This window comes from Cinclus cinclus, chromosome 1 (genome assembly GCF_963662255.1).
Source record: "Cinclus cinclus chromosome 1, bCinCin1.1, whole genome shotgun sequence".
NCBI lineage: Eukaryota > Metazoa > Chordata > Aves > Passeriformes > Cinclidae > Cinclus > Cinclus cinclus.
In genome coordinates, this window is record NC_085046.1 from 138523354 (window position 1) to 138548114 (window position 24761).

The window sequence follows — 24761 nt, forward strand, 5'->3', positions numbered from 1 at the left end:
ATTCTTTGCTTAAGATCCTCTCATCTGTAATAGAAGAATATTTGTCATACAAGACTAAATGCTTATGGACGTCCTTCTCTTACATGATGGAAAAGATTATATTGAATATTCAAGTTGTCTTCACATGATTTAAAGAAAAAACCCCATGAGTATTGTCTTTCTCTGAAGCCACCAAAGCCTTTGGCTTGCATTGTGAATGACGACTGGTCCTTAAAATTGTGAGCTTTTGATAATGACACTCATCCACTCACTGTTCTGTTTTCATGGGGCTCAGGGCTTTGTAGGTGCCTCATTCTGTAGCTGAGGGAAATGGTAAATGACTGTTTTTTATATGACCTCTCTGTGCTCCCTTATTTTAAACACAGTGGCAATATGTGAGGCTTTCCAAGCCTGTCAGGCCCATGCATCATCTTTCCTCCATGAAATTACAAGCTGTGGTTAGGGTAAATGTTATGAGCTCTCCAAGAACGTCACTGGGCCAAGACTAGTGCTGGGCCAAATGTGTCTATGGAGTTGTAGTTGGTCATATCACAACCACCTGGGCCTTTTAGACTGGAACCATTAAGACTTTTTTAGCTTCTTCTACACTTTGCAGCGACCATAAAAATCCAGTGCTGATCAATATTTACTTGGTTCACATATTAAATACTAGACCAGACATGGAGTAGCAGAGACCCAAGACCAAGATGAAGTGCAAAAATCCACATAGTCTGTCTTTGTAATTAATTCCTACTTTAGAGTCAAGAGTAAAACACGAGTCAAAAAGTAAACTGAAAAATTTAATTGCTTTATAAAATAAGATTATGAAATTCTATATAAAAATCCAGCTTCTTAAATATGGTACATTCACTTCCTCACAGAATATTTAAATATTCAGGTCACTTGAGCTATATTTTCACCATATTTGAGTTAAAATCATTGGATAAATTAAAACATCCTTACCAAAAGATACCACAACTTATACAAATAATACTAAGCAATAATACATTTTTAAATACAAAATGTAAAGAAATTAATAACTCTTAGGGCATGCTACAAAATTTTGCCAGAAAAATATACGGAATCATTTTTGTTTAACTAGAAAATATACAGTGTGCTTTCCGATTCTCTTCCTAAAATTCAGTCTCATACAATTTCCATTTAACTTAATAAATATGTACAACAAAAAGGTTTATTCCTTGAAGAATATAAATAGCAAATACTGGAGTAGAGCCTGGTCTGGCATTCCTTTCTCCTCTAGTGACTATAGTGGGACTTTTCAACTCTGAATGTGCAAAAATGCAAAATCAGGCTCTTAGTGTTACCATCGGGTTAATAGCTTTTACAAATTGATTTTATTAAAGAAAAAAACCCAAAAAACCAAAACAAAACAAAACAATTCAGAAAAAAAAACACCTTCAAAACCATGGTAGGAGACTTAGAACTATTCCAGTCAGGCATTTCTATAAATAGTAACTCAAAATGTGGTGACATTAACATTCCAGTTTAATTACTGCTGGCAGTAATTAGGGAAAAATAGTCAGTGGAGAAAGAAACATATCTTGAGTTAGACACATCTTACTTTCACAGATTTTGGTTGGTTCCCTACCACTTCTAAAAAGAGTTTCTGGTATAATCTATACATTGTAAATCTGTGAAGAAACTTAATCACCTTCTTCAGGCTCTGGATGGTTCGTTTTGGAAAGTGGTACATTTTCAAGTGCTTAAGTCCATACATTAAACCTTTAATGGTGTCTTGGTCACCATTCTTTATTCTCCACAGACTGAGAAGCTTCAGAACTTGCTCTGTGGGTTGACATAGTTTCATTGTGCGCTCAACATCTTCTTTTCCCACTTTCTTTCCTGGTAAGCTTGCCATCAGCACGTTGAGATGTTCAAAGGTGAGGTTCAGGTGGCCAACATGCTTTAAGACACTGCTTTCGCAAAGACCGATATCTACAGAAAGTAAAAGGAGAAGAGAGGTAAGTACAGCACATTGCAACCTTACTGTAACCTGCAAAAAACTCCAAAATTCCAAGGTGAATTTGGTTTCCAAATTTCTTTGCTTCAAATAATTCTCTCATCTTTGCTTTTTTTGGGCCCATCTATCCTGTAAAATTTTGTGTGTATGTGATAGGACTCCTAGTATTTTGTTCCAGTGAATGAAAATTTAGCTCATTCTTTTCAGAAATGCCTATGCAAGCTTTGTTAAAAGAGTAATTTTGAATTACTCTAGACACTTCACAGACTGACATAAGCATACCTACTAAATAGCAGAGGGGTAAAAAATTATGCAGCATTTTTCAAATCTATTCTGAGTGGACAAAATGTCACGCAAATGCGCTGGTTTTTATGGTGGCTTACATGAAAAGAATTGGCCTGACTGTTGTAAAAAAACTTTTATATTAATACTGTAGCACTATTTCATCTTTGAAACATCTTGGTAGATTCAGCACAAACAAAGCAATGAATCAGCATGATAAAGAGGTACCAGAAGGGAAAAAGAAGGCAAAGCCTGTCAATGTATTCCTCACTCCCATTTGCTCCCACCCTGTGGATAAATGCCCCAGTCCAAAATATCAACCTCTACTTTATAGAAGACAAATTACACTCTCAGCTGCAGGGAACCAGCTCCCTCTAACCTCGGTTGCTCAGATATTACAGTGGGAAACACTTCTCACTTGATCAAAATTATTTGTATGTTGTGCAGTCTCAAAAGGGGACCTTGGTCACGGCACAACACACACTCCAAAGTGGGCTACAAGTCTGGGCAGAACACATTCCTTGACTGATCTGGAGAAGTGGAATTCAGTTCCTGCTTCCCCTGGACTTCTCTATGCTTACTGCATCGATGTATGTCAGTGAAAGCCTGCTTGCCCTTCTCCAAGCACAAGATATCCCCAGGAGATATTTGATCCAAGAAATTTTTGAAATCCCATTCAGAAGGTTGTTTATAACGCACATGATATCACAATAAGATACCTTGGATAATCTTCTTGACCATATCCTGTTCTTTGTTTTGCTGCTTCCATAGTTTCAAAAGCTGGAAGGTCTGCTCTTGAGGGCTGTGCCTTTGTTTAATCCTTTCGATATTTTCTGTGCTAACCTTTGTCCCAGGCAAGTTGTCTGCTAGTATGTTCAGCCAGTTGGGTGTGAGATGAGTAGGAACAGCAAATCTGAACATCGCCTCCTCACACAGGGTTACATCTGAAATGAGAAAGAGAAGATGTCAATTGTTCTGATCTCTTACCTTGCTTGTCTCAGAAAAAAAACCACCAAGACCGACTAAGCAGCAAGAATGGTAAGAAAAAGTGTTTTAAAAACAGACTAAGAAGTTGTCTTTATAGTGCTGTTTCTCTTTGTGCTAGCATGATTTTTGGTCTGAGCCACAATAATTAAAATTCTACTATGGCCATCACCATAGCAGGCAAAGAGCTAACAAGCTAGGTAATTTTATCCCGGCTTTTGGCAAATTAATTATAATGATAACATGTTTTCAGAGCACTCTTCCTTAATATGATACACACCTATTCCACATTTTTGAGGTGTTGTATCTGTATTTTCCTGACAGACGTTGTCACGAACCTCATTTCCTTTCAAAGCTATTTTGTAACCCAGGGCACTACAGTTTGTGTGCTTAAGACAGGCTGCTTTGGAGGAGGTTTCATTTGAGAAAAATCCCTCTGGACATCTCTCGCATACAGTGTCACTTTCGGGGGTACCTGTGGAAACAGGAAAACAATGCATCCAATTACATATAACCTCAACTGTGGGGAAAAAAATTAAAAGAATACAGAAAGCAAGGAAAACATTCCACTCTAAACTGTCATGCTTCTGCTTTTCGTGTTTGTGACGTATTAAGGAATCACTTAGAAAGAGACAGAAGATGCATTAGGAGAAGGATGTTCTGCTGATGGAATACAGTAAATAGTACTCTTGAATATGCTTGCTACCAAGTTTAAAATCAGTGATTACTGATTAGATCAGTAATTTAGTGAAGTAATATATTTAAAATGTCGATTATTAGAGTCTATTCAGACATTATGCTGTGTCTGATCTTCATCTTTCAACTACACAAATATTCTGCAACTAGGTGGCAAAAAAAGGTGTTCTTTATTTCACTCTGCAATAACTGCCCAGAACCTTACTTGGATGGGTTAGTTCAGTTCTAGATAAAAATACAATCCACCTAAATATCAACTAAAGACAACAATTTTGAAATTCTTTTTGGGGCTTGAGTAGTGTTATTAAAAGCAAAGAAAGCAGTGTCCAGTATAAAAAAAAATAATAATAGACATACATTTTTTGCTTGGTGATTTATAATGCATAGTTTTACTTCAGAACTAAATATATGATACAACAACAGAATGACAACATATGGTTCTAGCACATTTACAAAGAGTAAGAAAATGAATCCATGAAATCTGAAGCTATGCAGTTGAACCACCAGTGGCAGGAAAGTAACAGCATCAATAACTGCTGTATATTCACTCCTAATTCATCCTTATGCATCCAACATTTAACAAGTACCTGAAGTCTGGTATCTAATACTGCATTATTGAACATGAACTTAAGCACATGTTAAAATTTATTTGAAAAAACTGGAAACTATATTTGAATATACCAAAGAAAAAGAAGAAATAAGAAAATACCTCCATCTAGTGCATTTTTAAAGTATTTACATATGGATGTTTATTTTAATGTTAGCTTTTTAATATGCTTTTTTTTTGGGAAATCCTTAGAGAAAAAGAGTATCCATCCCAAGTTTTCCATCAGCTGTGAAATCAAGAACAGCGCTTGCATACAACTTGACCTAGCACTTCATCAGACAACAAGTGAAAACAAAGGAATTATAGTTGCCAGAGACCCTGTATGTGCCAATTGCTCTTGTGCATTGCCTGCAGCTCTGGGCTGGACAAAGCTCCAGCCGGCACCTGCACCTCGTGGGCAGCAATCAGCTGTTCTGAGACAGCTTCATTTTAGCAACTTTCCCTGCTACAGACAGGTGCTATTGTGTCCTGGCAGCAAGGAAGTGGAAGAAATGGTGCATCGTTCTTCTCAGGGCTTGCTGCATAATCTTTGCAGCACAAAGAGAAATACACCAGGTAATCCATCAGTGTTCTCTGGACTGAGCATGAAATCACCCTTCAGCTTCTTCACTGTTTATTTCGCTGCTCTTGAGAGCACAAATTGCCGATGTCTGTCTGCCCTTCTGCCACTCCCTCCAAGTCTCCTGGAATCCCCCATTCTTCCCAGGGAAACGCAGCCGCCAGCAGGGAGACAGAGCTGCCTCGCAGCAGAGCCGCTTTCCCAGCACAATGCTGCTATAAACCCTGCCTCGTACAGGGCTGGCCGCAGCAGAAAGGAACAAAGCCTAATCTGCACTCACAGAAAGGGACTACAAAAGTAAGGTGATATCCCAGTGTAATCATGGCCAACGGGCACTGGGGAAACAGATTTCTAATGCTTTAAGCCTGAAATTGAAGCACTTGGACCACACCATCTCCCTGTGCGGGAGTGGAATCGTATTTTTCTGCTCTTAGGTTTTATTTCACCTGAATTTGCATCATTACAAAGTTCAAGGCTATCATATGGCAAAAAAGCAGTAACGCAGTGCAGTACACACTCATTAAACTCTTAGTTGTTGCCTCACCTCAGAAACTGACTATTGACACAGGGGGATGCAATTATTTTTACAATGTTTTCATTTGTTTTTGAGGTCTGCTTGCGTTTAGCTGCTTCAATCTGATGGTTTTTTAGAAACTAACTTTTCAAGATACTATGAAATCCAACATTTTATCTTCTTTAAAAGTTTGCTTCATTCGGAACTGAGGGATTGAAATTTGCCTGCCATGTTTCGCCATGCTCAGAAGGATGCAGCAGACTGGTTGCTCAGACAATTCATACTTTGTTCACCTCCCAAAGTCTTTCTGAGGACTTTATTACTGGCCCCTTTTGACTTGCTGCTGAAATACAGTGGAACCTCATTAACCCAAGCCCCTGGGTATAATAGTTTAGGTTAATGAAGGTTTACAATATGGCAATGTGGTAGCTGCCAGTGGAAATGCTTAACAGTGGAAGAGCATTTGGGTGAAGCTTCATCAGTCAATTACTCAAGGACTAGTGAGCAGCTACAGCAGTGATTTTTCTCCTTACGTCAAAGCTGGTCTCCAGTGAGAGGTTCATAACCCAGAAAAGGACTCCCAGTCTGGCATTCAGCTCAGGTCTAAAATGTGCAGTCCATCCAGCCCTAATGTTTCACTGCAGGTATGTCATTCCTAGAGAAATCATTCTGTAGTCTGGTTGCCTGCAGGTGTCTGAGACACTTTGATTTTCTGCATTTCCTTCCTCAGGGCTCTTCTCCATGCAGTTATCAAGCTCTGGTACAATGACAGTTTACAATCCTTTCAGGTTGTGTTAAATGCTGGAGCTAAACTGGGCCATGGCATTTGCCAAACAATAAATGATGCATTTTGTTTTGAGGGAAGAACAAATTACTGGTTTAACAATTTATGTTGTCTTAAATGAAGAATACACTCCAATGAAAAGTGCTGCTTTTCTCTATATCCCCACCAGACTTTTAGCATTATGCCAGCCTGCTTGACAAAGAAATGGTTGTTTGCTTAATAATAGTAACAGTTTCCCTAAGAACTCCACTTAGGATGCTGATAATTAATTATTTCTACATATTGCAGTGACGCTAGAGCTATATTAATGTTGTTATAATTATATACTTGGTGTGAACCATGTAGTGCTCCTGGTGTTTGTCAAGATATACAGTTATTTGAAAGAGCAGATTGCAAAATGGAAAACATTATTATTTATCACACGCACAAATACTACATTCCAGATAATGTTCCTTTAAAAGAGGCAATCCATCATGTTTCTCATTAGAGTGCAATTTGCTACATTTGCTACTGCCATGAAGTTATATATTACAGCAGGAGCACGGTATTCCACTGAGAAACCTTCCTTTGGCTACAGTCCAAAAGACGCAGATCAGAACAGGTTCAATTGGCTTTACAATTTACTGTCCTGCAATTTCATCTGGACAAGCCTCTTTCCTAATCTCGTAACTGCCACGAGTCGTGGACGTGAGACAATGATTATGCCTGTGCTTATGGAGGAGCGGGACCCACCTGCCTGGACAACACCGAAGCCGGGCGGACACTCTGTGTGCCTCAAGCAGAACTCGAGCTCCAGGTACCGGCCCGGGACGCACTCGCAGACGCGGTTCTGTGTGCTGGAGCACTCCTGCCTGACGAACTGCAGCTCCTTGCAGACGGTGCTGCAGTACTGGCACTCCTCGTTGCTGTTCCACTCGTCGGCGTAGTACTGAGCCGGGCACGGAGCGCACTGCGTCGGGCGGCTGGCGCTGCAGTGCCGCTCCACGTAGCTCCCGGGAGGACACTGGTCACACAGCAGCTGGCGAGATGTCCCTGGGTCGTAGTGGAGATACTTGGGGGGAGAGTCATCCTGGACGGCCCACTTGACAGAAATGTCCAAGAGCTAGCAACAGGAAAATAAAACATCACTTCCGTTTAGTTCCAGGGAGCACCATGATCACAAGGAAACCTGCACTTTAATGAGTTTATGAGTCTACTCATGTCGCTATCTTCAAACAAATATTTGCATTAGAAATTTCCAAGATACTGACCAGCTTCCAGACTTTCCCATGTCTATCTTAGAATGGGAAAGTTTTAGGATTTTATCTAGCAAATCTTCCCGACCTAAGTGATTCCTTCCACAGACCTAGATCCCATTCCTCTCCAATTTACACCCTTTTAATATCACTGGGCAATGACCTTTTACTGCCTGGCATGAGAGAATTTGTCTAGTGCACGGCAAAGGTGGGGATTATGCACCTTTGTGTTCTAAGTATTGAGTACTTCAGATGCAAAAGAAATTGTGACTGAGCATATGAATCTGACCAGTGAATCTGAGCACCCTCACCACAGATAGCTTTAGAGGTGATTCCTTACACGATTTCTCTTACACTATTTTCTACCAGAAATTAATGGCTAGGAAAATAGGGGTTACTTTTTAATGCCTTTCATTTAATTTTGCACTGATATGCAGAAGCTCTTGGTATGTAATGTGGCAGCTACATCAAAGGTGAAGACACAGCTTGATACAGAGGTGAAGAATGACACAGGTTGTGAAGGGCACATTAAGGACTTAATTGCATGACCTGGAAGAGACCAGGTCTATGCTTTCATTTCCTACCTAAAAGCACAGGCTCACAGCTGTGGTGAAAAGCTGGTTCAGTACCAGCACATGCCATGACAGCTACAGTCCTGCTCCCTACAACAGTCTGTTTAGCTGGTGTGATTGGAGACCTAGTGATCTGAGACACCCTGCCCTGCTGCAGACAACCTCCATACCACTTTGTTTTGGCCTTATAATTGAAAATTTTGTTCTGTGATTCCACCAGACTACCACAAAAATAACTCTCGAGAACCACCCTGATCCCCACAAAGTCTGCCAACAGCTCACTCTCCTCACTGATAACCCAACTCTGTCCCAGTCCTGCATGCATGGCTGCATGTGCCACTTCTCTTCCAAAACTTGTACATTTTATAAAGATGAAATGAACTGGATCTGGCTTTTTTTCAGTGTATCCAATACAATTACAGATCTAACTGACTTGTCTTTGTTGCTACTTTAACCCCTGTCAGCTAATACAGTTGCCATTTCAATTTTAAAAATGTATTTCCTCCTTTCCAAATGTCCCCAAAGAATAAGTGGAATTAACTTTTTTTTTTCCTTGAGATGCTTCATTTAATGGCCTCACTTCTGCCACATCATGGCACTTCTAAAGCCACAGTCTTATTAAGTTTGGAAAGGACAATTCAAAACTTCATCTGCATTAACACAATTCACAGTAAACAAGTGATATGAGATGCTTAACTCAGGAACTCTGACTGCTTAAGCAAAAAGTCTTAAATGCATTCTCCTGTTGCGTGTCTATGAGTCCATTTTTTATACAGCTATACTTAGGCTGAAGAATTAAATACAGATAGTATGGATATTCCCTACAACCTCTTAGTCTATCTGATTAAGTCTGATAACTTATTGGATTTCTAGAGGTGGAGATCTCACTTTTCTTGTGGTCTCAATGCACAATACCTTTCATTGTGAGAAATTCCTTGTTAGTCTTTGAAGTTGGATGAACAGCTTCATTTTCCTTAAATGACTGGATCTGTTTAATGTGATCTATTTAACAAAGAGGGTGGAGCACATTTTTTAATAGTGAGTGGCTTTACATTGAGGAAAAATGCCCCCACCCTTGGTAAATCTACAGCTATGACTCTTGTAATAAGGAAGTCCTGGTAATCTCATTAATTGTTCATGTGACCAGTAAAGTTTTCATCTATGATTTTAATTCAGTAATAGATAATACAGCATCCCAGTGTCCAAGACTTGCATGGACACGAGCATTCCCTTCACAGAACATATCTGACTACAACATGTGGCACAGGCACTGCAAAGACAAGCATCAGCCCACACTTCACGCAGATGTCTATGAAAACCCAAGACAATTCCCAACAGAGGTGAAAATCTGACACTGTGAAAATTATTAGGGACAGCAACCAGTCATATGGGCAGCATGTCCTCATGGAGAAACACCAGTATTCCTGCTCAGAAGTGCACAGCTCCCCACAAATCCAGAGCTGGAATCTGCTCCTCTGGGTTGTGCCTCTGCCCTTGGTGACACATTTTCACGTAAGGAACATGCAGGTGAATAATTTCGTAACTGTTAACTCTACTCTGCAACATGCAGGAGCAAGAATAACAAGATTTTATCTATTTTTCTTACTCAGCTATTTACATTGGAAACCATGTATGAGACATGTAAACAGTTTTGCTGCAGGCGATGATTCAGCATTAAAATTAATTAGATTTCAATAATCAGGGCATGAAAGCATAGGGGTTTGTAGGGGAAAATGAAGGTACTTGCTTCCTGAAGAACCTACAGCTGTGGGAAACAAGCCAATAAAAACTGAAAACATTTGAACATAATTTGAGAGGAACTGATTTTTAAATTTGAGAAAACAATACTTGAACCATATGTATGTGAGACATAGAGAGCTTTGTCCTTGGAAGAACCAATAACTATGAACTAATATGGGCAACTAGAATATTATTAGTCTAAATGAGCATAACCAAACCCCATAATAATAGGATTAATAAATCAGCATGGCAAAAAGAACATCCTCCAAGTTCATTTTTTCTTTATGCTTTTGAAAGAAAAGCACATCACACTTGTTTTCTCTTTTTTTCCCCAGAAGCACACGTTACGTATCTACAATAATCCATTGATTAGTGGCTGAGCCACATGGATGTAGGATCCAACTATTTTATTCAGTAAAATATTATGACAAAAACATTCTTCAGTCAAACTAAAGATATAAATGCAATGAATATCTCAGAATCTTACCAGAACATTTTATACATAAATTTCAACACAGAGCTAGATTACCATTACTACTGTTTGACTACTATGAGCCTTTCAGCACAGCGAGCTGTGCAACTCACTGCCATAGGACATTGCAAACAGTTGAGTTCAAGATGCTACCTCACCTAGTAATGGATGAAAATAATAAAGGACTATTAAACATAAACATCACCCTTTGATCAAGAAATCCCGAATCAAAAATCAAATTCACAAATATAGCGATATTTTTCTGTCCTTTTCTGCCATCTCTTCTATGCATCCGATATCAACCATTGCCATAGACAGCATATGGGTCTTTTTAGGGCATTTTTTCTGGATTTTTTTTAGACCAAATATAGCCATTAGTATGTTGCTAAATACATTTCTAGACCTCAATCCCCAATACCACATTTCATAAGACTACTGCAGGTTACTTGGCAATACTTAAGAGAAAAGATCTGCAAAATTGTCTTCTATGCAGACTGAAAACACATAGGACACCTGAGTATTCTGAATATTGATATGCAACCTGCAAATCAGAAGTTATCTTTAAACCTACATCAAGTGCCAAAGTAAAGTCAATTTATTTTTCTATTTTTCAAGAATTCAGTAGTAATGGTGGAAGATAATGAAATGTAATTTTCACTAGTTTTACTGCAGCAGCTTGGCACAAACAGAATGAAAAGACTCTTTTGTCCCCCAGTTTGCAAAGTAAGCTGGAGGGAAGCATCACTAAATTGTCCTTTCTTCTGGCCTAACACACACTGAGTTTGTGCTTACATTAGGAATTTGCATCACCTGTTACAGCAGATTTGCAGAGCAAAACAGATGGTGCCGAGCACCTGACATCCACATTATGTGTTATTCTGAGGGGATATTTTGGACTAACTTCAATCTGCTCTCATGGACAAGCATGCATTAGTGGTTACAGTGCATCTGGTGTGTCTCTGGGGTCCATCTCTAGATTTAGTTTCATCAGTACAGTTTACTTTGGTAAATCCACTTTGTGCACTCCAGGGCTACTCTGATGTGGAAACTAATATATAGTAAATTAGTATAATCAGGAGAGGCCCTTCAAAAGCATATTCCTAAGACAAATTAAAATGGTATTTAAATGCATTTTATGTCGTGCATGACATTTCCTCTCCTAAACTATGCTATGACCAACTTGATAGCAGTTTCTGATTGATCTGAATGTCCATATTTAAAGGTGGTCTACATACTAAGGACCTGAATGTCTTCTGTAAGAAACAGCACTATTTGAGCACAAGAAAGCGCCATGATCAGAACTTAATAATTCTGAACAGTGGTCACCCCAAAACCTTAATAGAAAGCAAGATTTCTTCCCTAATCATGCTGACACTGGCCTGTTGTGCTCCTGCTGGAAAAGATGTCACGTGCTATTTGAAAGAAGGAAGAAATTACACGTCTGGCTTCAGTCTACTGGAATCAAAAGTAGGGACAATGAGTATGTTCATCCTATAACCCTTAAGAAACCAAAGCTGGCATCCACCAGTGCTGCACATGACCAAATTAATGGATTTGTCATTCATAAGTTGTGTGAAATTCTGTTCATCCTTGTTTAGGAAAGGCTAATTCAAGAGGAAGCAGTACAGAGAAGATTTGGAAGGAAATGGAGAGCTTCTTCCTGGAGAGGATCTGGACTTTTTCAATAGCTTGGCAAGTCACAAGAGAAGCTATGGATTCAGTACAGACAGTGAACTCAGAGAGAAGAACTTTCTCCATTAAAGGATAATGCTGGCAAATGAAAAGGGGATTCTCTTGTCAGTGGAAGACTGAGAACAGACTTTCACTGAGAAGCAGGTGTAAGAAACCCATGTGTCATAAATACAACACTTGGTTTCCTGGAAGAGATGACAAATGGACTGAAGAGATCCAGGCAGTTTCTTTCAGTTTTAAACCCTCAGTCAATTATTCATATGTTAGCACTAAGGGAAGAAAATAATGCTCAGTATCTTTTTTATCTTGACAAATTGATGGTGTGATTCATTTGCAAATAGTTTTTCTAGGGTTAGTGAAATGCAAGGCTCAATTAAAAAAAAATAAAATAAAAAAACTCCCAAAGGTTAGGGGTTTTTTGTTCTATGAGTATGGAATGCTATCAGTAACAAAATTGTTACAGCAAAAGAAAATCAGAACAAAACCTAATTAACTACATCTAACAACCTATTGGGTGAAACTGAGTTCTAGTGTCATGGGCTCACTTCTAAAAAGTCTTCCTCCATCTCCCTGGGGAAAATCCCCACTCTCAGGATGGCTGTTTCAGTGTGAGGAATTGGGATGAACTGTAAGTATTGAAATATAAGTCTCGTGTAAGTCAGTGTGATGCAAGTAAATACCGAGAACTTGAATTCAAGATGAATTACCCAAGGTTAGACAACAGTTCTTTCATTGTGTCACTCAGCACATTAGGCCTGAAGCTGTATTTCTCCATACCACCCTTATATCAGCATCTACAATGCTAACACAAAAGGCCTGTGCAGCCCATTTGTTTGATTCCTTAGAAGATGCTTTTGAAAGAGAAATAATGTGATTATAAAATTTCATTTCAGATCTTGGGCATAAAAAAATACATGCCCTTTTCTTTCATCTTTAAATGTAAGGCAAAGAGCTGCTTGATTTCTCTTGTTGAATTAAAACGAACTAGAAGACAAAGCACATGAAGTAAAAATCCTTCAGGCATCATCCCTTTAAATCACTGCTTTGTGGCAGAAAAGAGAGTGGCTTTTCAGCATATGAAAATATTATTATATAGCTTGGCTTTGTGGTTTTGGGTTGTAGACCAAAGGAGAATGTTTAATTTGCTGAGAAAGATAAATCTGTTTCTGTTTTGCATTCCACAAGTATTCCAAAGCATATTTTCTTGTGTGATAAATAATCGTTCAAGACATCTGTCAGATTGCTCCCAGTGTTTGCACTGGGTTCAAAGTAAAACCTCACAACTCTTCTACTTTGCCTTCTACACAAAGTATTTGGACAAAGCAAAGGCAGGAGGCCTTCACATATCCTCAGCCCTTAAGTCAAAATTCCTCACCAAAATCATGCACCGGCCCAGAGAAATCCCACTGGCAAATTACAGCACTGGATGATGTTATCAAGGTTGTCCTCATCAATAACTTGTATCTCAGATCCAATATGTGACAATGCCATGCTGGAACAGATCCACGTCCACCAATTGAAAATTACCATTGTGAAATACTTGTCATCCTGGGAGAAATTACTCCCATCTAGCTCTCATCTTTCTCATCCTGCTGTTCTGGAGGCCCATGCAATCACCAGATTTAACCTCTTTGGGCTCTGCAGCACTGCTGACCCCTGGGCTGCTGCAGGCTCACGAAAGCACTGCCCAGACAAAGGACCTTTCTGCAGGCCAAAGCCAAGTGCCAGGTACACAATGAAATCTAACATGCAGTCATCTTCACTGGTTTGAGTTCAGCTTATAAAGCTCTTCCACCATTCCACCAACTGCTTCATTGTAATACACTCGCTTTGGACATAACAGGACCTACATTTGTTTGGAACACACTATAAAAGTGGAGGCTATTGTTTTATATAAGGAGTTCAACTGGTGACTCTCCTGAGTGACCAGTATTCAAAACCGAGGCTATGAAACACTGTCTTTGTCAGTAAAGCAGTATGTCAAAAACGTCAGGCTCTGCAGAGACTTTGTGAGGCGTTGTTGTCATTCACAAAGCAATTCAGGGGTCTAAACTACTGTTTCATTTTCAGGGGTAGGAAAATGAAATTCTGCTGAAGAGCAGTTTTAGATCTTATCAAAGAAGCGCTAAATTGAAAGTCTTCATTTATACCAGTTACATTCGCCTTGAAACTTGTACAGGGAGAAAGCAGGGAAAACTAGCTAGATACTCTCCAAATTATGTGTCTTACATTTTGGAACATTATTCACCAGACTGACAGCAAAATTTAGAGCTAACCTAAACCTGGGATGTTCCCACTGAACTACACTCTGCTTTTGACAGAATTACTAACAGCTGACTGCTAGCTAGAAAATGTATGTCCAGTACTATGTGCAAACAGGTGTTTTTACAGAAGGAACAAAACTAAGTTTTCCATGAGATTTGAACAGTGGGTGTTGTTTCAATTATGACAGTATCTTTTGAAAATTCTTCTGGTAACCTTAGTGTTTTATTTTTAACCAAGACACATGCAGACAGACAGAAAGAAAGTCAGACAGAAAGATAACTCCTACCCTCACAGGCTGCGAAGCCACTGCTGCCTACACACAGCAAACCCAACAGGCAGGCCAGAAAAAGAACGTCACATGTGCCCAGAGATCCAAAATAGAGAAAGGTCAAGTATAAGGGTCAAGATAGTTACGTGACAAGTAATGAGATTCAGCTCTGGGGAATTTCTTTCCATTCAGTCCAATTTCATAATGTTTGTAAGTACCTTTAGGGTTCCAAGAAAACAACACAAACCTAAGTGCACCATGACAGCAGGTATAACCTTTCTGAAACCTTAGCAAAGAGGCCAAGGATGAAAGTACATCATACCCCAAAACTCTTTTTAGATACTATGTCTCCAAACTAGGTTCCCAGGTATATGAGCCAAACACACAGAATTCTGAACTATAGTTGTGCCTCCTTAAAGGGTTGTTATAAAACAGATACTTAAGATACTTTTCTAAGCTCTAGTACATCTGACAGTACTTAAACTTCATTAATTTTACTTAAATTTCACAATAATTTTAAATAAATTGAATAATAATAATAATAAAAGAATAATGCAGCTGAATGATAATCTCTTTGGTATGTACTGTCACCAATGGATTTCAGTTCCAAGACTCATATGCCAGAGGATTATGCTGAACTTCACCAAATGCTATTACTTTGTGGGAGAACACAAATAGGCACAATGCATTTAAACAAAATCAAAATCCTGATGTGATTATTTTATGACAGCCACAGATAAGAAGCCAGGTTAGTAACCAGATATTGGTGAAATTCCCAGATTAACTTCCTGTGATTTCATATTGACAAAGCAGGCACAACGTCAGACATGGGATGAAAAAGTTGTCCTGCGTTTCAATCTGCCGACCACAAGCCTGACAAATTTTGCTTCCCTTGCACCATTAATTACTTTGGGTTTGTTTCTCAAAAAGCTCTTTCAGAAAGTTGTACAGAGAGTAATAAACACGCATTACTCATCAGATCCTGGAAATCTCGTTGCATTTATAAAAAGCTTTCAGAATAAATGGATCTCAGTTCTAATGCTCTGCCACAACATTAATGCCGTTGTACTCACCAAAACAAGCCAGAAGCAAGTTACTGTGCTGGCAAAAGCAAAGGCCTGCTCTGAATATTATTTTTTAATGTTTTTTTCTCTGAAAGTTTCCCTTATGTAAAAGATGAAGAGCCTCCAAATAGATGTTACACAGGATCTCTCTGTAGGCAGGTTTTAATTAAACTGAACTCATATACAATTCCATATGACTAAATGGATTAAATAACATTTTGACAGATTTACTGCACTGGTAACATCTCTAAATTTGCATCTGGAAATATCTTACTACATCACTAAGTAAACAAAAACTTATTAAAGCAGAGGTTTATACCAGATTTAATAACCCAACTTCTTCTGTAATAGCTACTGACACAGCAACTAATTCATCACTTTCTTGCATATGAAGCTGAATTTTCTAAGCCCAGACAAGAACCACACACTTATGAGGATTTTTCTGTGGAGTTCACAGTGGTTTTCCTGGCTAAGAAATCCAGCCCAGTACCTGAGATACCAAGAATGCCACTGCAGCAGAGATTAGAGGCAGGCAGAGATGGAGCTTTTGTAAATCAGAAACAAACATTCCAGCCTACAGCTTCTAAATTCATTACTCGATACAGGGTTTTGCTTCAGACCAGTATGATGAGGCCTTACAAAATGAGGGAGGAAATAAAGAAAAAAAAAAACAATATAAAAGCTAATCATGCCACTACCTTGAGAACGGGATGAAAATCCCTGCTGTCTCCCTGCAGCTGGACGTGTCCACCACATTCCAAACTCACCAGGAAAGTTTGGAGAGATGAAACAAAAACGGTTTACCGAGAAAACGGAGAGAAGACAAAGCAACCCACAAACAAACAAGCAACCCCACCCCCAAAACCCCCAAACCTAAAACAAAAACCCCAGAAGAAAAGCCGTGCGTCTCTGCAGCCTGATGTCTGAAGCTGCAGTGATCCGCGAGCCTGTCTACCTCTGCGAGGGGACTCACCACAAGCGTGCAGCACAGGAACTTGTTCATTGTGGTCGGTGGAAGAAACCTCAGCGCGCTGGGAATCGGGCAGAGACTCAGCGCCAGGCTCCAGCAGCTGCTTGCATTCCCAACATTAAAGACACGATATATATATAGTCCCGGTGTAACAGGAAGCTTGGGCTCAGCTTTGATCACACATTCCTTGCCATGACCAAACTTTTCTCTCGCGCACTCCCCCTCACCTCCCCCCACCCCCCTACTTTTTTTTCCTTTTTTTTTTTTTTTTTTTTTTTTTTTTTTTTTTTTTTTTTTTAAGGAACCTGTGAAACTTGGTGACTTAATGGAACCCTTTGAGCGCCGTAACCACAGACTGGAAAATGCAGGAGGGAGTGTCAGGGGCTGGCCAGGGGAGGGTTTAATTGCTGTGTCTGGCGGTCCGGCCGTGCTGCCTTGCGCTCCGCTGTGCAGCGGGGCCGCAGCGCAGACTGCGGTTCCTTGGCTCGGCTCCCCGGGGGCTCCCAGCACCGAGGGCTGCCGGCGAGCGAGGGCCGGGAAGCCGAGGAGAAGGAGGGTCCCCGTTCGCTGCCCTTCCCTGCCGAGGCAGCAAGGCGAGGGACGGCCCCCGCCTCTCGCCGAGGCTGCAGCGGCCTGACGGGCTCAGCCCGGGGGAAAGGCCCGCTGTGACTTTCCAGCCGCAGTCGCGGCTTCAGTGTGCTCCTGCCCGCGGGAGAAGCGCCGCTCAGGGGGCTGTTCTTCCTTCCCCCAAGTTTAAGTTAGAAAAGGGCATTTTCTGAAAGCCGTAAGGATCAAACCCTGCTGTTCGTGCTTCCCGGGATTGCTGCTAGGGCTCCCTGGAAGCCGCAGGGAGCCTGAGTGTGCCAGGTGTGGAGCAGAGGAAGGGCGCAGGGAAAGAATTTCTTTTCCCAACCTGCAGATAGCTATAAAGGATTATTTGAGCCCGTGGCATCTGGGGTAGAAGCCAAGGCTGATGTGCCTCCAGATTTCACAGATGGTTTTCTCTCCCTTTTCACAGGCCAGACCAAAACCTCAGCTCTGGATATACCAGCTCTTGAGGCATGTGAAACCGGCGCCCCTGTTGGCACTGGGCTGAGCAGTTTTGCCCCCTTGAGTCATAAGTCTGAGCAGGATTGGCAAGAGTTTGGTGGAAAAAGCCTGCATATTCTTTCATAAAAATTCAGCTACACTGTCTGGAAACCACCATCTTCAAGGACAGCCTCACACGTGCCTCCTTACAAATCCATAGCCTTTTGAGCATGCATCAAGCATAACCTAAGGCTGAAACATGCTGGTTACATTTGTCAGGATGATAAAAATTCAAGATAATTGAATTAGTGGTAAGTTCTCTGTAAGAAGTGATGTGAAAACTGGCACAGAAAGCCTACCACCCAAAGGAGCATTGCTGATACTGGATGGGTAGCAGTCACCACTTGATTGGTATTGTACCTGGAATGAATGATGCAAAGTTTCCTGTAATCTTTTCAGAACTTTTTAGTACTTTAGCATTTATTCTTAAATATATGTATGAACATACTGGCCAGAGATAAGCACAGTACTGCCAATAGACAATTTTTACCTGTGCATTCCTGAGTTTTCATTGTGGGGCAATGAGAAGGATTGTTCCTGACATGGACATCTTCGAGCATGTCAGGATAGCTATATGTGAATATGGTGTTCTCCATACAGGGACTAACTTCAAGTGTCAACCATAATGGTACAGCAATTCCATCAGCAGAAGTTATTAAGTTCATAAGCAGAAGTTTAAAGTAAGCTACTTTTATCCTCTCAAAGGCCAAGAGCTGGACATGGCAAGGTGTCGCTTCTGATTGGAAGCAGCTCCATTGTCAAGTCAGGGGATCCTGGGAGGTAGGTGAGGCTGATTGCTTTCATCTCAGATACAGCAAAAAGAAAAGCAGCAAATGCATAGCAAAGTCCCTGTACTGTTAAATGATTTCAAGGGGCTTTGGATGGGGCTATGTCTTCTCATTGCTGTTACTAGCCATAAATGCCCAACAGCTGGCTCTGTAGGGAAGTAAAAGTATAGCTCATAAGCCTATTTAAACATGTTAATGTGTATGGACAATAGTGTTACTATCAGAATTTTCTAGAGATGGAAATATTTTATGCAGTTATCCAGACCAGAAAACAAATTAGAAAGCCATTAAAATTCTTCATCTGAAAATGGTGCTGTTGTTAAGAAATGGGATCTTCTTCAACACAACCATTTTGTGTATATTTTTATTCAGAATTAGATATGCTGACTTCTCTGATGAAAAGACATTTTTCATCCCTAAGCAGTGAAAAAACTGATGGAGGTTAATGAAAAGAAAACAGATCCTCCTCACACTCATTCAGCTAAATGGAAGGGGGAAAGGTATATCTGTTTCAATGATGATAACGTGTTGGTACAGCTGCTAAGGAAACCATCATCTTAACCATACATGAACATGAAAGTTTCAGCTATCTAATCTCATTGGAGTCTATAGAGCTGGCTGTGGATGTTAGGAGAACACTGTATGCTTGTACTTAGCATGTTTGATCCTGAAATCACATGTACACAATAAATACAGGATCCCACAATGCCATTTTCTGTGTCACTTTTCAAAGAAGAACTGCTTTAACGAGGCTTAAACTGCAGTTTGAATGTTTTCACAAGTGTTTTACAGTGTTGCCACTTTGCCTTTGGGAATTAGTTAAGATGTGCTTTTGCAGAGCATAGAATCATAGGACAAGGCAGTAAACCCTGTAATAAACACTCGTCCGTGCTACAACGAAGTTGTTCTCAGCAGTGTTTAAAAGAACCACGTTTGTGACTACATGCCATAACATAGAAGGGATGCAGCCTGAAATTATTTTTTAAAAGTTAAGTGCCTTAAAGTATTTATCATTCATAGTATAGTTTTACAAACTGTCATAGGAAAAAAAACTAAAAAATCAGGTTTTCTTCCTTCACTAACAAATCTGAAGTGTTGAGTATTACAGGTGTTAAGTACTCCATTTCATTCCATGTTACAGGAATACAGTTAGCTTATTTTAACAGTTATTGGTTAAAAGTGATGCACAAACAGCCCTCTAGTTAATAGAAATGGTTCACTGAACTTGCAACAGTGCATAAGACTGGATAAAAAGGACAACTTGCATTGGGCAGACTGTAGGTTACCAATACTATGTCGCTTTTAGTCTGCAGTGATGCACTTTTGCTAGGACATCAACTTATTGATTCACTAGTGGTTATATTTCCAGACAGGTATTTATATTTCCCTGGGTTTTATCCTCACTGTTTGTATTGCTGTCCTAGATGTTATTATTGTTGTAAAGTATTTTTGTTCCCATGCATCATTATAATCACCAGGTCTATAAATGGCTTTGCTCTTCCAGCCTGTCTGATATCTGGAAAAATTCACAAGTCCCAACCAGTGAGTTGGTGCTGGCAGGTGAACACTGCCTCACTGAGTCATCCCAATATATCAGTGTGATGTTTACTGACCCCAAGCAACAAACAGTGGGAAGGCTGTGGCTTCAGGCTTGGGACTTGGAGTTCACCACATGTTGCATTTAGAGAACACTCAGAGACTCGTCATTAAGAGATTTATGTCAGACTAAGGGGAAGAGGAATCTCAAAGAAATCGATTGGCTCTGAAAGCAAACATATTAGTAGCTGCAAGAAGGCAACAATCTGGTATTCTACCATGCTATTATAGCTGTCTCTTAGAAATGAATTCTCTCTTTGAATTGTAAGAGCTGATGATCTGTACTGAGAACACTTTGAAAATGGAGGCTTAAAGAAAACTGTTAATCTGCAGGCAGTGTGGTGGTGCAGGTAGCAGGAAAGTATGTCTCAGATTTGACCAAAGTAGGAGAAAACCTTCTGCAGCTGTTATTCCATCCTTTTTCTCTCATATAACTCAGAAACCTTGGGGGTAAAGATTCCATGCCAGTATATACTGAAGAAAGAGAAAAGATATTTAGCTAACAATGCTGTCAAGAGAAAGCTTATACTCACATGATTATCTTTGTTTTAACTGTATGGCTTGTTTTATCTTGTAAGTGGATTTGCCACATTTTTTTGGTGTGTGTTTTTTGTTGTTGTTTGGGGGTTTTTTTGTTTGTTTTTGTTTTTTGAGACTGTCTCGTTTTGTAAGTCTAAGGCATATACATGGGGCTAATATACAAAAAGGAAAATCCCACTTGTCAGACTGTCTCCAGAGAAGGAAATACGGAGCTTTTCCTATCAAAACAGAACTTGACTTGGATTATAGTATTGAAGGTTGCAATGAAGGAACTGGAAAATTATGTACAAAAGATGTATAGCACTATCAGCCATTTAAAAAAAATAGGAAAAAAATTAAATAGACACATCTGCTTCGATTTCAAAGTGAAGAAGGACATATATTCTTTGCTGTTTGGGCTTGACTACCTGGGGAATTAAGTCAGCTTGTGAATTTGAAGAGTGCTGATTCCCTGTGTGGACACTGTTTGCTGGTAGATGATGTTATCTTCTCTAGTTCCTCTTCCAAGTGGATTGACACCATGTGATTCAGCTGGATTTGTGAATGTTTCATGTTGTATGAACAATTTGAACTGGGTACAGTCAGATTCCTACCTTTCAGATGACTATAATTCAGGGTAAGCATCTTTTTTGTATAGGGGCCCAAACTGCTGACATGTAAATTTACATCCCAGTCTGCTTCACAGTCACTCCAACCTACAGGCAAACCAGTGTGAGAAAAAGGAATGCTGAAGAGCTGTGAACTGAGAAATGACAATTTTATTTAGCCATTCCTGCCATTTTTGGCCTTGAATATTTTCCTAACTTGATCTCGGTGACGTCAGGAGGCTTGAGGCAATGATTCAGATCCTTCAAGTACTCAGAAACCTTAGAAGTTTTCTGAATAACTCAGTTGTAAACCCCATTTGATAAGAAGGAATTAATTGTTCCCAGAATCAACATTTCCAGTTAACACCAGTACTCCAAAAGAGAAAGAGACAGCACATATTTTACTAAAAGCTGTGGAAACTGGAACTGAAACAAGACAAGCTTTAGCCAGTAAGATTTTCTGGCTAACAGGTTTTTCTTTTTTGTCTCTACTAATTTGCTTGCTACTCTGTAATTGAAGGTCACTGGTTAAGGAAAATGGTCCTCTTAGCTCATGAGGAGTGTCTGCAATTTCATTGCTTTCAGTCTGACTTCATTGTGTATATTTGGGCAGTATTAACATGGCACAAAGTTTCCCTCCTTCTGGTTTTCCGCATACACAGGATTGTCAGGCCAGAAATTATGCCACTTTCAGCCTTCAGTGAATTTTGCATGGAGATCTGAGGGTTTTTTGCTACATGTTCTGAATTCAAATCTCTCAGTTACTGGGTTCATTCATCTGTGAACCAGCTATTGGCTTGTGCAGCTTGATGGACAGCCTGTATAATTTGCATCCAAATAGTTTCACCACCTGTGGATTGCTAGGCTCTCCCGTTTCAACCAGGGAAGTAGTTGAAGGCAGTTGTCATCTGTGAGAAGAAGCTGGCTGCTCCTGGACACAGGACTGTGGCTATTTCTTGCGACAGTAAACATCTACAGTACAGCAGGGGCTTTCAGTGCTGAACAATCTGAAATACAGGTGAGTTAAGAGTCTGGAACCTCAAGTGTAGGCTTTGCGGAGGTTGGACAGAAAAGGCACTGTGAAAGAGTACAGTCTTTAAAAGGAATCAAACAAAATAAGAATATTTGGTATAAAAGCAATCTCTTTCAGCTGCAAATAACAAGCAAGCTGTATGACAATTCTATGAATTACATAGATACATAGATAACATTTGCAAATACAGTGATTTCAGACACAGAGCACTGCTTTTCTCCTTATTTATAGAAAGTTCCTGGCTTTGCTGTCTGTCATATCAATGCCATGCTGTTTTGAATTTCTCCAACAGCCTTTCCTTTTCCCACTGAGCTGAGTTAAAGCATTTTGTCCCCACCTTTGAGAGTGGCATGGTCCTTTCCCTTACTATTTATGTCTCTTTTCATGTGGCTCCTGTTTCCTTTCCCGTGCCACTGAGGCCAGCCTCAGCCTTGCCCATTTTTCCCCAAACACCTCTATGTCTTCATCATTCATAGATCACCCTTGAAAGAATATTGAGTGAATATAATGAATGAATAATATAATGAATGAATATACTCTACCCATGCTTTCTGACTGGGAGCAACGAATGTTGCAGGTGTAATTGTATGCAGTATATGTAACATACGTGTGTATACATATTACAGAAAATGTATGTACTTCTCTGCCTTCTACTTGCTGGACTTTTAAAAACATTCTAAAATTTCTTATATGTGGTGCCTTCCTCAGGCAGGTTGTGCAGCACATCCACCCCCCCCCCCCCCCCCCATTTACAACTATACATAGAAACAATCACAATAAAGTAACAAAATTGATGAGCACCCAACACTTCCTTCCCAAAACAGCCATTAGAATTTATTTGAAATTCCTTGTACAATGTCAGCTCTGCAGCTTCTGGCTTCAAAAGAAGTGAGTGCAGTGGTGCAAGCCAAGAAAAAAAGGAGGAACCTTTGTGAAGTAACACAGAAGGAATATGCAATTTGTGGATGATGGCAAAAGTCACTGGGAAGGCTTGCCATGTCCCTACAGAAATAGCACATGCTCATGTACTAAATGCTCTGAAGCACTTTTTAGGTAATTTTGTTTGTGGCCAGACTTCAAGCATAATAAAGCTTTTGTCCTTTTCTTCGCAGAGAAGGTTGAAAACCAAAAACAGGAGAGGGGAGGAGATGGAAGGAATTTCAGGCTCCTCAGGCGGGGCATTCCAGCTGGTGTGGACTGTGCTACATCCTTCCTGGATGCTGCAGTGCATTCTTTTGTTTCCTCTGACCAGACATTTTCTTTTGTTTAGTCCATCAGTGCCCTGCAAAGTATGTGGTACCTCCTCTGCAATGTGGAATGCATTGCAGAGTATCTTCGAGCTCTGAAGTTTCCCCAGACTTAGCAGTTTTATCACTTGCTGCTCTTTACTCACTGTGTTAAAAGAGCTATTAATTATTGGTTTTAATTTCTCTTATTCAGCACTGAAAAGTGAGCTAAATTAAGCTTTGGTGGAAACCAAACTAACTGTCAACTTCATGCATATGTATTTTTCATCACCATAAGCGAAGCAGGGAGAGCAGCAGCACAGATTCCAGGGCTTTACATAGCAGGGACCAGGACTTTTAAAGAGATTGTCCAAAGTCAGTGATTACTGTCCACAAGGAAACACACTGATTTAAAGATTTTGCATCTACCATACTGTTCCTCAGTTAGCACTGGGAGTTCTCTGGGTTATGCAGTGTGAATTCTAAACATTGGACTTCTGTGTGTGTGTGCGCGCGCGCGCGCGCGTGTGTGTGTGTGTGTGCTTGTGTAAGATATACCTCTTCCCTGAATCCACCTTTATTCATCCCTTAATCTCTCCAAAAATGTATAAACTTCCCTCTCAGCTTTCTTCTAACCTTGTCCTCTTCCAGAGGGATTTTGCTGATTTTGCTTTTGAGGCTTACCGTTAACTTTTTAGCCTCTGCCTTTTTTTTTTTTTTCTTTTTATGGAGATCTCCATACACTTCCATATTTCTAGAGCTACAGGGATTCTTCTGGCCTGCTCTCAGAGCAGGCAATACAACTTTGTATTGTAAGACAAGTTTGCTCACTACCATGTTCCTTTTCAATCAGGATTCAAGAATATCAGTACTAGGATAAGTATTGAAGGAGCCTAGAGTCAGTGGTGATGGGCCATGAACCAGGCTCCTTTCAGTGAACAAGAAATAAAAGGTTCCTCCCAAGCTTTTAGTAAGAAGCCTGTTTCTGTGCAGGAGTAAAGCAGAGCTTGCTTGATAAATCCATGTATTGCAGGTGATGGTGCCCACTTGATCTTTAGTGAAATTTCCCAGTAAGTGTTCCTGCAGCTGCAAGTTCAACTCCAGGAGATGGAAGCATGGCTCCTTGGCAGTCTGCTCTTGGACTGGCTTGTGACTCAGGAGGCTTGAGAAGCAGAAAATAAAGTGAGAGGAAGTGAGTGTTCATCCTGTTGAAAAAGTATTAACACAGAAGAGATCAA

At 40.1% G+C, this 24761-nt stretch overlaps 1 protein-coding gene across 1 annotated transcript; it reads right to left on the bottom strand.

The window, feature by feature from the left end:
* Window positions 1-748: 748 nt before the first annotated feature.
* Window positions 749-17245, bottom strand: TNFRSF11B (TNF receptor superfamily member 11b). Its single transcript, XM_062503644.1, has 5 exons — window positions 16668-17245; window positions 7119-7488; window positions 3507-3701; window positions 2962-3186; window positions 749-1935 (listed from the first exon to the last, which is right to left on the bottom strand). Exons 1-5 carry the CDS (start codon window positions 16695-16697, stop codon window positions 1547-1549), a joined length of 1209 nt encoding a protein of 402 aa, XP_062359628.1. The 5' UTR covers window positions 16698-17245; the 3' UTR covers window positions 749-1546.
* Between the last annotated feature and the right edge of the window lie 7516 nt (window positions 17246-24761).